General features: G+C 47.3%; 1 protein-coding gene across 13 annotated transcripts in view; it reads left to right on the forward strand.

Annotated features, from left to right (window-relative positions):
- ZNF618 (zinc finger protein 618) overlaps positions 1–12,969 on the forward strand; it is a 162,329-nt gene that overhangs the window by 58,913 nt on the left and 90,447 nt on the right. For all 13 annotated transcript variants that reach the window (XM_032988690.2, XM_042787029.1, XM_042787028.1 and 10 more), the window contains exon 2: positions 8,431–8,474. In XM_032988690.2, coding sequence (XP_032844581.2) covers positions 8,431–8,474 — 44 coding nt within the window. The remainder of the gene's footprint in view (positions 1–8,430; positions 8,475–12,969) is intronic.

A 12,969-nucleotide genomic window follows, 5' to 3' on the forward strand; every position in this document is an offset into this window, starting at 1 on the left:
TTAATTTCATGACTGTTCTGAAAAAAGAAAAAGGTACATCAGGTTGAAGCTTTTTAATACTTGTTTGAACATTTGTAGTTTTAGGTTAAAATTTATTTAATGTTCCCTTTCTTTGGTCTACTTTGCTAGCATGTGCTACTTGAATTTCTCTGGGCTGCCACAGGAGAAAAATTGAAATTCGAAGCACAGATTCTGCCGGTACTTTCAGCAAGTTCATAGAATTACTCATATGTATATTCCCTTGGCTCAAAGGCAACTGCTTACAGCCCTTAAACATGTCTGCGACTATCTGAAGTACTGGGGGCCAAAGCAAATGATAAATGACACAAAAACCTGGGGTCCTTCAAAGGCAATTTTTTTCTGTTTCAAGAGACAAAAGCACAGGTGTGGTTCAGCACCAGGCCAGGCTGGTAGTGATTTTGTGATGGAATTTTTCCCTGCCTCACTGATTCTGGGGTTTGTGTGGCTCCCCTGGTTAGCAAGACTCCATGTGTGCCTTTTCCAGCCCGTATTTGCCCTTTTCAGTTTGAAACTTTTTAGAAGAACTTGTAGTTATGAGTTACTGAAACAGCTTGGAAATGGGGCAGATGCAAGCGACACACCCAAGTTGTTAAATTAAGATGATAAAATGGGAAGATACTAAACAGTAGGCAACAAATAAATACAGTGAAATTGAATAATTTCTAGACTTGAATCATGGGGTTTTTTATTGTTATTATTATTTGCCTACTTAGAAGCTTTACCTCCATGCTGCAACTCTGTCCCAGATAAGAGTTTGAGGAGAAGTTGAAGTTTGAGCAAACCCCATCCAAACAGTGGTTTGAAAGACCAAGGAAAAATTAAAAAAAAAAAAAAAAAAAAAAAAAAAAGTTAAAAGAAAAATAATTCTCCTGCCAATACAAAGAGAATTGAAATCAGCATAGAGAGGGCCCCTGCATGAAGTCAGAAGTGAAACTACAGGAGCAGAAGGGATCATTCCCATCTTGGCTTTTCCAGTGAAATCCTGTGCTCATGCCTGACCTTTGTGTGGGGCTGATCAGCCTCCTAGCTGGCTTCATCATTAGTGTCTGTTACTAATTAGCATTTGGGAGTCACCCAGTGGCTTCACAGCTACTGGGAACCTGGGGGAAGGTGAGCAGTGAGAATCACCGTCAGCTGTTAATTATCCCTGGTACCTCAGGGACAGGCACCGGCAGAGGGGGGTCACTCCACACCTCCATGAGTGGGACTGGAGAAGACCCCGAGCTTCACCTGGGACGGCTGGATGGGGGCAAGAACGTCTCCTCTGCTGTCATGGGTGTCCTTGCCCAAGCACTTTGACCCTGCAGTACCACGGCCCTCAGTGATGGTGTTTGCTGGCGTAAGGTCTTCCTTGACATGTGTCCTCTCCGGATGGTTGGCCACCCAGCAAGAAGGGGATGTAGCCAGGGGCCTGGCCAAACTTGGGTGGTGCTGTTTTGCTATCTAGAAACAGCTCTGATTTCTTTTTAGGCTGAACAACCATCCCCAGCAGGCATTTATTTGCCTGTGTAAACGTGGTGGAGGTGCTCGTGTGGGTGAGGTGGCTGCTCAGTAAACCTTTAGTCTGCTCAGACATGATCCAGACACGGGGCTTCGGAGCAGCTGCGTGGGGAACGATGAGCTCCCCGTGTCCCCGAGTTCCGTCTGTCTGACGCGGGCGTGCTGGGGACAGGTCGTGTCCCTGCAGGTCACAGTCACCTCGGCACCTTCCCGTGAGTGAACCTGGGAAATCTCAGCTTTCTAAAGCTGGGTTTAAGTCATGTGTATACCCAGGAGTAAAGAGCATCTTCCTCTCATGCTGGAGACTTTCCTGTACGTTGCGTTAGAGCCCAAATGGCATCCCTGGTCTTCACACCAGTGGGTGGTCCGTGGGCTTTTGGTACCACGGTGTCTCAGGTGTCCCCATGCTCTGGCAGTGGAGGTGCTGAGCACCACCTGTGCATGTCCCCTTTGGTTTGTACCCATTGTCTGTGCCTCCATCACCCCTCTCATGGGCTGGAAGGCTTGTCCCTACCTGGGCAGGAGCCACAGATCTGGGCAACAGATTTCTGCAGATCTGCAGCCAGGATGGGAATCACCTTTTTCTTCTGGTGAGCTCAAGTAGAAAACACTCCCTCTATTCTCATCTCAGAGGGCTCCAAAATCTCAAATTCTTTTTTTTTTTACTGTTGGGTTTTCCCCCTTGCCGCAGGAAGAAGCACTGACCTCATCCCATCCGCACGCTTTTTTTTCCCGCGGCAAGGCTGCAGCTAAGTAAAAGGGCAAAATTCCCCTGGATGCTTACAAGTAATTTTGACACTAGTATTTTTTAAAGCTTCTACTGGCTTCCCTGACCCACATCTCGGCAGTTTTGCCCCACAGACGAGACTGGGGATGTTTGCAGACCTGGTGATAAGCATGGTAGGACGGGGGATCCTCGCTCCTGGGGCTCAGCTCTGCCATGGGACCAGGGAAGATGCCTTGGGTAGAGCTCCGATTTCCTCCTTGCAGATATTTTTTTAATTATTATTTTGGTTGTTTCTTGAGGGGAAGCTGCAGCTGAGGAAATAGGCAGCACATTCCTCTGGCCCAAGGAACAAACTTTTCCCTGATGGAAAATTCATCTGTTTTGGAGGCTGCCCTTATGGATCTGCAAAGGCAGAAGATGAGGGTGGGACAAGCCACAGCAGCCTTAAAGCACTGGAGATTGTTCTCCTTTGTGCAGGGGATGCCCTGGCTCAGGGAAGCACCCGGGCACGGGTCCTGCTCAGCTCACCCTTCGGCCCAGTGTTGCTCCCTGCTCTTTATAAACTTTGGGGGACATCACTGAGCTTGGAGAGGGGGGCAAGAAGGACAACGTGGGGGTGGGTGATGTAGGGGACTGCAGTGCCATGCAAAAACCGGGGGTTTGGGTTTCCTTAGCATACGTTACTTTGGCAGGAGGAAGCAAAGATCCAAAAAAAAAAAAAAAAAAAAAAAAGGGGCACAGGCATATTTATGTTCTTGTGCTCTACAGATGTTTTGGTGCGATGTGGGGCTCTTTTTTTTTTTTTACTATTTAATGAAAATTAAATAGGAAACTGCCAATGTCTTGCCCTTTGTTTAAAAAAAAAGGAAAAAAAAAAAAAGCACTTCCTGCATTTTCTGTTGCTCTGAAGTTAATAATAACAGACAGCGCAGGTAGGCAGGCCTGCAGTTATTTTTATGGCGCATTCCTTTGTGAGACCTGTTTTCAGTTGCTTCTCCCATTGCCAAATTTTAATTATTTGGGGTGAAATTTTCCATGCTGGGTGCTGCTGGCTTGTTTCTAAACCGTACGTGTGTTTTGTATTTCACTGAAAATTATTGAGCTGTCTTTGGGAAATCATTCAGGGAAAGTTGGTTGTGAGGTTTGTTTTTTACCTCAGGTAAAACAAACAATTCAGCCCTTTTGCAAAGCATCTGGACAGTAAAGCTGACTGTTCTGGGAGAGGAGCTGGGGTGAGCAGCTTCTGCTCCTCCTGCAAACCCCAGGCAGAATTAGGGGCATCTCCCCTCAGCAGAGCCAGTGCGAAATTCGGAGGCAAATCATGGGCGGGTGGCTGTATACAAATAAATAAATGGATTTAAAACCTTCTCCCCCCTGGGGAGGGCTTTGGCGATGGTGGATGGGGCAGGGGGGGTCCTGGCACCCCCGTCCCACGCTGGGCATAACGCCCGTGGGAGCAGATCAGAGCATGGCATACGTGGATGCAAATCCAAGTGATTTGAATAATTCTTTTTAATCATCATTTAAGTGATCAGGCAGAAAGCCCGTGCTTAAATCTTCTGAAATCTGATTTAATATTTTTATGGTTTTTAGTTATTTTTTTTATTTTGCAGTAACTGTTAAAATGTTGGGATTTTTTCGCGATATAGTGTAGCCCTTTCTATAAACATGGATTTCTCGGGTCAGTTATACATCTGCTTGGACTTCTAATTTTTGACACTTTATCGTGTTAGGAGATGTTGACTGATACATTTCTTATTTATCACATGATTTACTTTTTGCTTACAACTTGAGTCTAGGAGCATATGGCCAGAAACCAGATTCTGCTTTTGTGCATTTTAATTTAAAAGATATTTATTAGCATTAGTTAAACAAAACTACCTTAAACATACTCAATACGTACGAAAGCAGCTTTAGGGAATCATATTTTGAATTGTAAATTATTTTGTGTGAGAGATTGTATGACTAATTATCCAGCCTGTGTTTCAGAGCCCCGCATCCGTCCTCCCCTACTCATCGACTGGCAGGCAGATGCAAACTCTGCTCCTCTGCTTTTTCAATTATAAATGAAGGAGTCACCGAATTAAATTACCTGGGTAAATCGGTGCGCAGGAGATTTCTCTTTGCCCTTCCCAAAGACTCAACTTTGTTGAAAGCTGCTCTGACCCATTTCGGCGCATTCTGGTTGCTGGCGGTTAAATGGTGATTTTCAGCAATTCACCACTTCAACTTACTTACGATATTTCTAGTACTTAAATACCACTTTTTAGAATTTAAATGCAGTGTTTTATTTTAAATGGTTTAATAGCATGGCCTGCAAAAGGCATCAGCCCTTCACATTCGATTCCAAACAGGCTTTACTGCAGAATAAAAGGAAGAAAGCTTATTTGAGTCAGACTTTAAAAACTATGTGTATGCATCTCCTGTTTTTTTCCCCGTGCTGAAGGTGAGCCCTGAGCAGAGCAGGAGAGGAGCAGGTCACCTTTTGGGTGGGGTGGCAAGCTGGAGGCCAGGGTGGTGCCCCCAGGGGCTGGAGATGTTCTGCTGAACATTGAGGTGGCCCTTGCCCAGGCTGCTCCGGGGGGGTGCAGCCGGGTGCCGCGGCTGGTTCTTTGGGCAGCACGATGGGTGCTGCCACCCAGCCCTGCGCCAAAGACGCGTCCACCAATTCGAGTCCGTAGGGCTTTGCCGTCAAGGTTATTTTTGATATTTGCTTTGTGATCGTTGAGGGTCGGAGCCACCTGGCAGGGTCCTGGGCATCGCGCCGCAGTGGACCTGCCTGCTTCCATGGAGCGCGGAGGCACATCAGATGGCTCATGTAGGTCAACTTATATACACTTTGCTGAAATATTTCCTTTTTTATTAAGCTTGCAATTGTGTTTATTTTGCAAAGTTTGAAGGGAGCACCATGGCGCTTCTTTGTCATGCTTTCTCACCTTTGCATACCACGTGTGATCGGAGGAAATCATCTACCTGCGTTTATGCTGGACATGCTCTGGTCTCGAGTAGTGTGGGTGCTGATGACTTACAATTAAATCATCTTCCCAGCCTTAGGATGGGCTGCGACTTGCTGTGCTTGGCACTGCACAAGTGCTGAACAAAGCTGTTCTTAAAGAGTTTGCAACCAAGACAAATTGCTGGCACAGAAAATTTGCCAGATAAATGCATGTTTGGAAAGCGGAGCAGTGTGTGAAGGTGTCTCCTGGTGGCATCGTTGGTGAGGATGGGCTTATTTAAGCATCCATACACCTTTAAGACAGCTAGATCTGATTTCGTTCAGACTTGGCTTGCTGTTTAGATCTAATGGATCCAAACTAAGAAGTCAGCTGTGGGATTGCAGCAGCCCCAAAACAACTGTGCCAGCTCTGCCTGTGTCCATTGGTGGCTTTTGAGTGTTACCCCAACAGGAGATGCCCCGGAGATGCCTCCTCTCCAAGAGCATCTTGGCTGTGTGAAACCATCTAGATTGAGAGCTCTTACCTCTTGCAGTTCTTTTTTTTCCTCTTTTTCTTTTCCTAATGTTGGTGGAGTCAAACTGTTGCACCTCCCTTTCTGTGATCTTCATGCAAGTCTTGTCCTTTGTGCTAGCATGTGCTACGTCCCGAGAGAGGAGAGTCCATGAGTTGCTCATGAAAATAGGTCAAAGGCAAAAAAGTGGCATTATAAGAAATAATAATAAAAAAAAGACAGAAAGGGGAAATTGAGTAGGGCAGGCACACAGAGAATGGGGAAGGCAAGCAAAAACTAAGTAAATAATAAAATTGCATATTGGCCCCAGAAGGTCAGTCGGGGATGGTCAGGAATTGCAGAGGCCACAGTCACCACGTCATTTATTTCCAACAATTCATTCGCTCAACTCCAGATACAAATATGAAAAGGAACATAAAATGAATTACATGCAGGATCCTTCACAGAGTCATACTTGCATTAGGTTGGGCGGTAAATCACACCAAAGGCACCAGCTAACACGTGTGTATAACCAGGAATAAAATACGGCATCGAGGCATCGATACGCTGCATATCAGGAGCACGATCCCTGCATGACGCATTCCCGAAATGCATTTATATTTTAAAAAATTCTTGCTTACATGGAGGATGAATGACTTTGCAATCTCAGGCAGTTTCCCAAAGTTGAGGTTGGCTACATTCTTCCCAAACTGAAATATTTCAATTTTTGGTAATATTTAGCTAACACTTGGTGTTGTGGGTGGAGTGGTCCTGCAGATGATGCAAAGGCAAAGTCAAGGCTGTGCCTTTAGCTTTGGCTTCTGTATTTTGTGGCTTTCCCAAGCTCTTGTCCAGGTGACCTTTATATTCAGCGGGCTTTTTTTGTGTGGAATTATAATTGCAGGAGCCTGGGCAATTTCTCTGCGTTGGGGAATGTGGCTTACAGGATGACTCCCAAGTTTGGGTTGTGCAGAAAGCTCTTAAAACAGACAGGAATCATAGCGTACCCCATCTCTAGGGGATTTGGGGTAACACCAATGCCCCAGAACCCCACAAGGTTTCTTCCCTGACTGTATATTAAGTCTCCTTTTCTTTTTTCTTTTTTTTCATACACACAGATCTAATCTTCTAGAAAATGCCCCGAAGGTTTGAGCAATCTACCAGTTGCAGGAACCCATAAAGCTTTTTTTTTTTTTTTCCCCATTGTGTAAGCATGACAAATCATTAATTTTTGATTGATTGCTTTGAATTATGGGTGCTCTGACATCCTTTCTGTAGCTGAACAGCTGTATAACAAATGAACATATCAGTGCTCACAAAAGATTGGAGATCTAACAGAAGCAATTACATTGTCAGCTCCTCCCTTCTGGCTTTTCCTAGGCAATGGAGGGAGGAAATTTTTTAACAGAAATTCCTCAAGTGGCTAATAACAATAATAATAATAATAATGATAATAATAAAAATACCTTTTTGCAATTGAATTAGATTTTTATCTCTTAATTTCCAGAGGATTTCTTAAACCTTCAGGAGTCAAGAGTGTATTTCTGCTTTGTGCAACTTGGAGAATCCCTTTGAACAAAATTTCACCTGAAGAATTAAAAAAATAAAATCAAATTGCAATTTTTTTGGATGCTATTCCTTTAAGATTTCAGAATTGCACCAGTGCACTAAATGTGACCTCCATAACTTTTAAATTAAGAATTTATGCTGGCTTGAAATTTATGAAATATTTCAGCATGAAAGAAAGCCTTTTTCCCTCAGGAAAATTGAGCAATAAATCACAGCACTCTCGATTTACTGCCCTACAGCCAGCCAAAGATAGGATTTTTTTTTCCTTCCCCACTTCGTTCTGAAAAAAAAAAAAAAAAAAAAAAAAAATGTAATCATATAAGACAGCTTAGCTGCTATCCTCCCACTCTCTAGAATTTTTAATTTCAGCTGTTTCTGCTTGGATTTATTTCCAATATTCCTGCTCGGCTTTTCAATTTCCTCAGTTATTAAATTTTAATTCAGTGCATTAGCATTTAAATTAAAAAAGGGTTTATTTTATCGAAATCGTTGGCTAGCCCCCATCCTGCTGCACATGAATTGCCTGTTTCTGCCATTTGCACAAAATGTGAAATGCAGCTAATATCTTTTAACTTGTGTTTGCACAAATTCAGAAATAAAATTTCTGGGTTTGGAATAATATTGTCTTTCCAAGGAAACCTCTCATCAGAGAGCCAGGGGAAGGGGGCGAAAAGGAGGAGTCCCTGGTTACTCCCTGCTCAGCCCCTTCTCATGGCCCGGAGGGGCTCAATTAGGCAGTTCACCGCTAACGAAGGGAGGCGCGCTGGCCCTGCCCCTCAATCCAGCAGTGAGGCCATCTCCCTTTGGATACAGCAGTGAATTTGGCTATTTCTGCTTTATTCCCCTCCTACAAATTTTTGCATACGAGGAATTGTTACTTTAAACTTTGGTGAAGCGCAATAAAATAATTGCATGAGGGCAGGGGGAGGGCATCGGCTCCGAAAGGCGCCTCCGCGGTGGGGCTGTGTCTGAACTCCTGCCCCAGCCTCCTGCAGGCAGCGCACGACGTGTCCCACCACCGAGCACGGGGGGGGGGGGGTAACTCAGAACGGAAAACCCCAGGTATTTTGGGTGCAGTGTGCGAGCAGGAAGAGTTTGGAGGGCAGCCTTGCCTTTCTTAACCTAAACAGCCTTTTTTTTTTTTTGTATGTCTTTTGCCCCTTTAGGCCGACGAGAGCAACAGCAGTGGGCGGAGGAGCTCTTCCAGCAGGTAGGTGGATGGTTTTCCCTGCTGGGTGGGATGTGGTGGGCGGATGCGGCTCTGCTCCCATGCAGCTTTCCATCTCGGAGGCGGGTGGTGAAGGGTGACCACACGAGAGGAGTGAGTTGGGAGCTGTTAGAGCACAGTGTCCATACACCCGTTTTTGGAATTTGCTAAAAAGATAGATGCAAGAAGGACCGTTGTGGCCTTGGGGGCTGCAAGGAGACATGATTTCTGTGCAGTGTGGGGTGGTACAGCTGAGTCCCCTCAGCTCCGTGCCCGCTCTGGGATGCAAAAACCATCGCAGGAAGAGCTTGGATGGAGACCTTGGGCCATGCTGCGGCGGCTGGGTGCACAGCAGAGCTCTCACGCAGGAGCAGAAGAGAGAGGTGTTCCACCAACCCAGCCTTCTGATCCTGCTCTGCTAAGGGATGTCTGTGCTGCTCCCACTCTGGTGGGTGCAAGACCTGTTAGGTCCCACATGGCTCTCCACCTCTTGCTGATGCTTCAAGGCATCTTACCTTTCTGGGCATGATGGCATACACTGAAGATGGTGCTTCTCAGTCCCCCTCCAACTCTTTTCCAATGGAGTCAGTGCAAGAGCTGTGGAAGAAGGAGCAGCTTTCCTTCGTGGTCCAGGCACAAATTCCTTTTAGCTGGTTTTCCTCTGCAGAGCAGCGCTGATGTGCCAGCCAGCATGGGGGAGGTGGTGGGAGCCAAGAGCAAAGCGTGGCTTTGGTGACAGTAGGGCTTACCTGGTCCCCTGCATGCTCAAAGTCAATTCCTGGTTGTCTGCCATCCACAAGCAAAGTGGCAAACTCATCTCCCAGGTCTCAAAAGTTCTGTAGTACAACTAGATGGAGATGTAGGAGATTAGAGATGCCAGGGTGGAATCAGGGGAAATGCTGGAGATCTACCAGGGAGCCGAGTGTGTGGGCTGGGAAGGGGAGTGGGCTGCAGTGGGGTGTGGAATGAGAGTTGGAGAAGATGGTAAAAGAGGAAAGTAAAAGAGGTGCCGTCACGTGGTGAGATGATGCACAGCTTGTTGGGGTGGGGGGACTGCTGAGCACCCAGGGCACATCTGTGGGTTGCATAAGCATGGATGGGGGACAACAGACAAGAGAAAACCAGAGCTAGTTTGGCTGCTGTGAAAAAAAGCCAGCATGGATTGGGGGGCTGCACCCTGTCCTGGCATCACCTCCGGCAGCATCACCTGCCTCTTCCTCAGCCAGGGGGTACAGCAGTGTGGGCAGCCCCTGGATGCTGCAGGGGCACAAGCAGTGAGGCTGTGATGGGGTGGCAGAAGCCACTGTCTCCACATCGGCGTGATCTGTGTGGGGCAGGGCCCCCCCCCAGCGCACCCAGACAAGGTTTGTGGGTCACCACGGCAGGGCTTGGTGCTGCTCCCCTGCCCAGGGCAGGCCCCCGGTGAGACACGAGCCTTTTCTCTGGGCACCCCCCAGCCCCTGACCCCGAAGCTGTGAACACCAGTGCTCCCCTCCCGCGCTGCCGGCCTCCTTCACAGCTCGAGCTGCGTTTCACATCCTCCCCTTTGCACTGCCAGTGATACCGTCTCTCCACTAACCGTATGCCAGAGCACCCTCCTGTTCCTCCTGGAGACTTGAAAGCCCTGCTGAAGTTTTATCCCTCAGGTGAAACACATCTTTCCACGTCAAAAGCCCACTCCGTTCTTCTGATCTCTGGAACGCTGTGGTGGGGGCCCTCCCGCGCCTCCCGGTGCTCCCAGCTGTGACAGCCGTGGTCCCTGCCCGGCACTGAACGCCTCTGGGGTGCCTGCAGGGTTGGGCTCAGCAGGGCTGGAAGGCTGGGCAGGCAGATTTCGGCAGCGGGAAGCAGCACCAGCATATTCCTTAGGCAGAGGAAAATATCTCTTTTCCCATTTTTGGGGTGGCTCATCAGTGTGGTCCAGCAGCACTCTCCCAGGACGCTGGGAGTTAGCCTGAATGATGCTCTGGAAGGGCCTGGGCTGAGAAGCGAGGGGAAGGGAGCCAGGCATTATTGCCTTCCCCCAAAGCCTTTATTCTGACTTTTTAATTCAGTTTTGTAGCTCTTGCCAGAGGGTTTTGCAGAGCAGGTCGGTGAGTGTGTTCTCGGTGTGGGAGCTGACCCTACGGGTGTTCCCTGGGGGCATCTTCCCTTCCCGGGCGTGTGGGGGAGCCCCCGGGGCCTCGGCATCCCCCGGGCACGAGCCGGTGGCCCTCCCGAGGGCGGGTACCCGAGCACCCATCAGGGTGGCAGAACTTCCCTCCATTATCACTGTTATTTCGTACACACATAGAGAAGTGTGAGGCTGGCCACCACTTTTTCTTTTAGAAAAATGGAAACAAAATTCACTTCAGCATTTACCTGACTGAACAAAAGGTGGTCAAAAAAGGGAATGTGACCAATTCTGTTTAAAAAAAGTGAAATGGAATAAAAATTTAATATTTCAAGAAAGCTTTATCAGAAACTGAAGGTTGACATGTGGCTTTGACAAAATCTGTGAGGCCATTAGTGGCTGGAGGTACAAGGTAGATGTTTTTCAAAGTTGTTGCTGCTTGAAACTGTCACTAATTGCAAGCTATCAAGGAAGCTTCTAACAATGAATTTATATCAGTAAAAAATACAAGTAAAGTAAGGTTACCAGGACAACTTTATCTTCTTCAACTTTTTTTTTTTTTTTGTTCCTATAGCATGCTTGATCTTAATGTGGTGACTGTAGTATTGTCTCGATCCTGCGATCCTGTTTTTTATTTATTGTACTAAATTGATTTTATTCTGTTTCAAGTAAATGTTTAAAGCTCTGAAGGCACAGGATTTTATGATCTTATCACCCCCCCAGCTCTGATCGGGCCTATCTGCTGCCTTTGAAATAACACAGTGTAGTGTGTGCAGCTGAGAATTAGTGGTGGCAGAAAGCCCTCACTATTCTCCCACCTTATTAACTTGTGTGTGGTTCCTGCACCTCGCTGTATGCTTATTAATGGGAAATTTTAAAAAGTGAAGAGAATTATTAGGGACATAAAAAACCCTTCCTTTAAGGGAGCTAGAAGAGAGATTGCTGTTTGCCTTGGAGAAGATGACAACTAAGAGACAACATGACAAAGCTGTGCATGTTTTTGAACACTCCAGAAGAGGTAGATCAGAGACTTCTTTCTTCCTTTTGCGAGAAAAAAAGAGACAGTCAACAAAATTAAAAGGCAGCAAATTAAAAGCCAATAAAAGGCAGGATGTTTTCTTGCATGATGGGCAGTTAGCTGCTGGAGCGTATCGCCAGGAGTCGGGTGCTCGAGGGGGCTCAGGAGGGACTCGACTGGTAGGTGGCATCAGGAGGTGACGTGGGCTCGTGTGGAGGAGGCATGGTGCCAGGGGATCTGTTACCCTGCTGCTGGCTACTGGAAAGTTCCTTTCAGGCTGCTTCTGAAGCCCGTTCTGCACATGATAGAGCACAGTTGGTGTAACTCGCTGGTGTGAGTCTGCGTGACAGTCCTGGAGGGGCCGGAGGGCAGCGTGGGAACGGCGTCGGGAGCTGCAGACCTCGGGGTGATCGTCGGGAGTCTCCATAACGCTACTGTAAAACTAACTACTTACCAATAATTAATGTCAGCATTCAGATGGTGGGCTCTGGATCTTGACAAGAAATAATTGAAAAACCAAATGTGCAATTATGTCTGACAAGCAGCGTGTGCTTTTCTTGGTCACCAGAGCCTTGTGTAGTCATGTGTTAGACACGGTTTTATATAATTATTATTGTTTATATGGTGGGTGTCAGAGGAAGGAAGAATTTTAGTTTCAAGTCCTCTGTTGGCTATTTATTTTAAAGTCATTAGATTTGTTTTCAGACTTAACTACACTTAATGTGCGAGACTCCTGCTGAATAAATCAGACCCTGATATAGGAACTGCATCTGTTTGCGGAGGGAACGGAGCCAGCTGGAAGCTCAGCCCCCGTCTGCACCAGGGCTGTCACCAGCCGGGGAACCCGCTCGCAGCACAGATGTAGCTGTGCAGAAAAGCATGCGCCGCTCCTGAAACGGAGGTAAAATCACAGACCTTCTGGGGTTCTGAGCTGGCTGTGGGGGCACGGATGGGTCGCGTCTTTATTGCAGCATTAACAGCACTGTGGCAGAGTTCCTGAAAAGGGTGGGTGGTCTCTTGGAGGTGGAGGTCCAGCAGAAGGGCCCTGTGGTGCTGGCCTGCAGGGAGGCAGAGCGCTGTGCAGGCAGGAGCGTGTCCAACGGGTGCTTTAGGTTGGGACGTGGAGGTCTCCCAGCTCTGACACGGTGCAGTTTTCTGCGATACGCCTGACCAAGCCGTGGTGCTTAGGTAGTCTGGTTGCTTCAGTCCCCATCTTAGAAGATGTGACTTTCCAGCTGGAGGAGAAGGTATTGAGAAGTGGTCGCACCTACTTTGCTCCTCAGTTCAACCTTCTCCAGCCTCACTGGTGTCAACTCTCCTTCTCCTGCCCACATTGTTTGCTCTGCCCTTTGCAGACACGTCCTCCC

This window comes from Tyto alba, unplaced genomic scaffold, assembly GCF_018691265.1.
Source record: "Tyto alba isolate M040663 unplaced genomic scaffold, T.alba_DEE_v4.0 Super-Scaffold_11, whole genome shotgun sequence".
NCBI classification, from domain to species: Eukaryota; Metazoa; Chordata; class Aves; order Strigiformes; family Tytonidae; genus Tyto; species Tyto alba.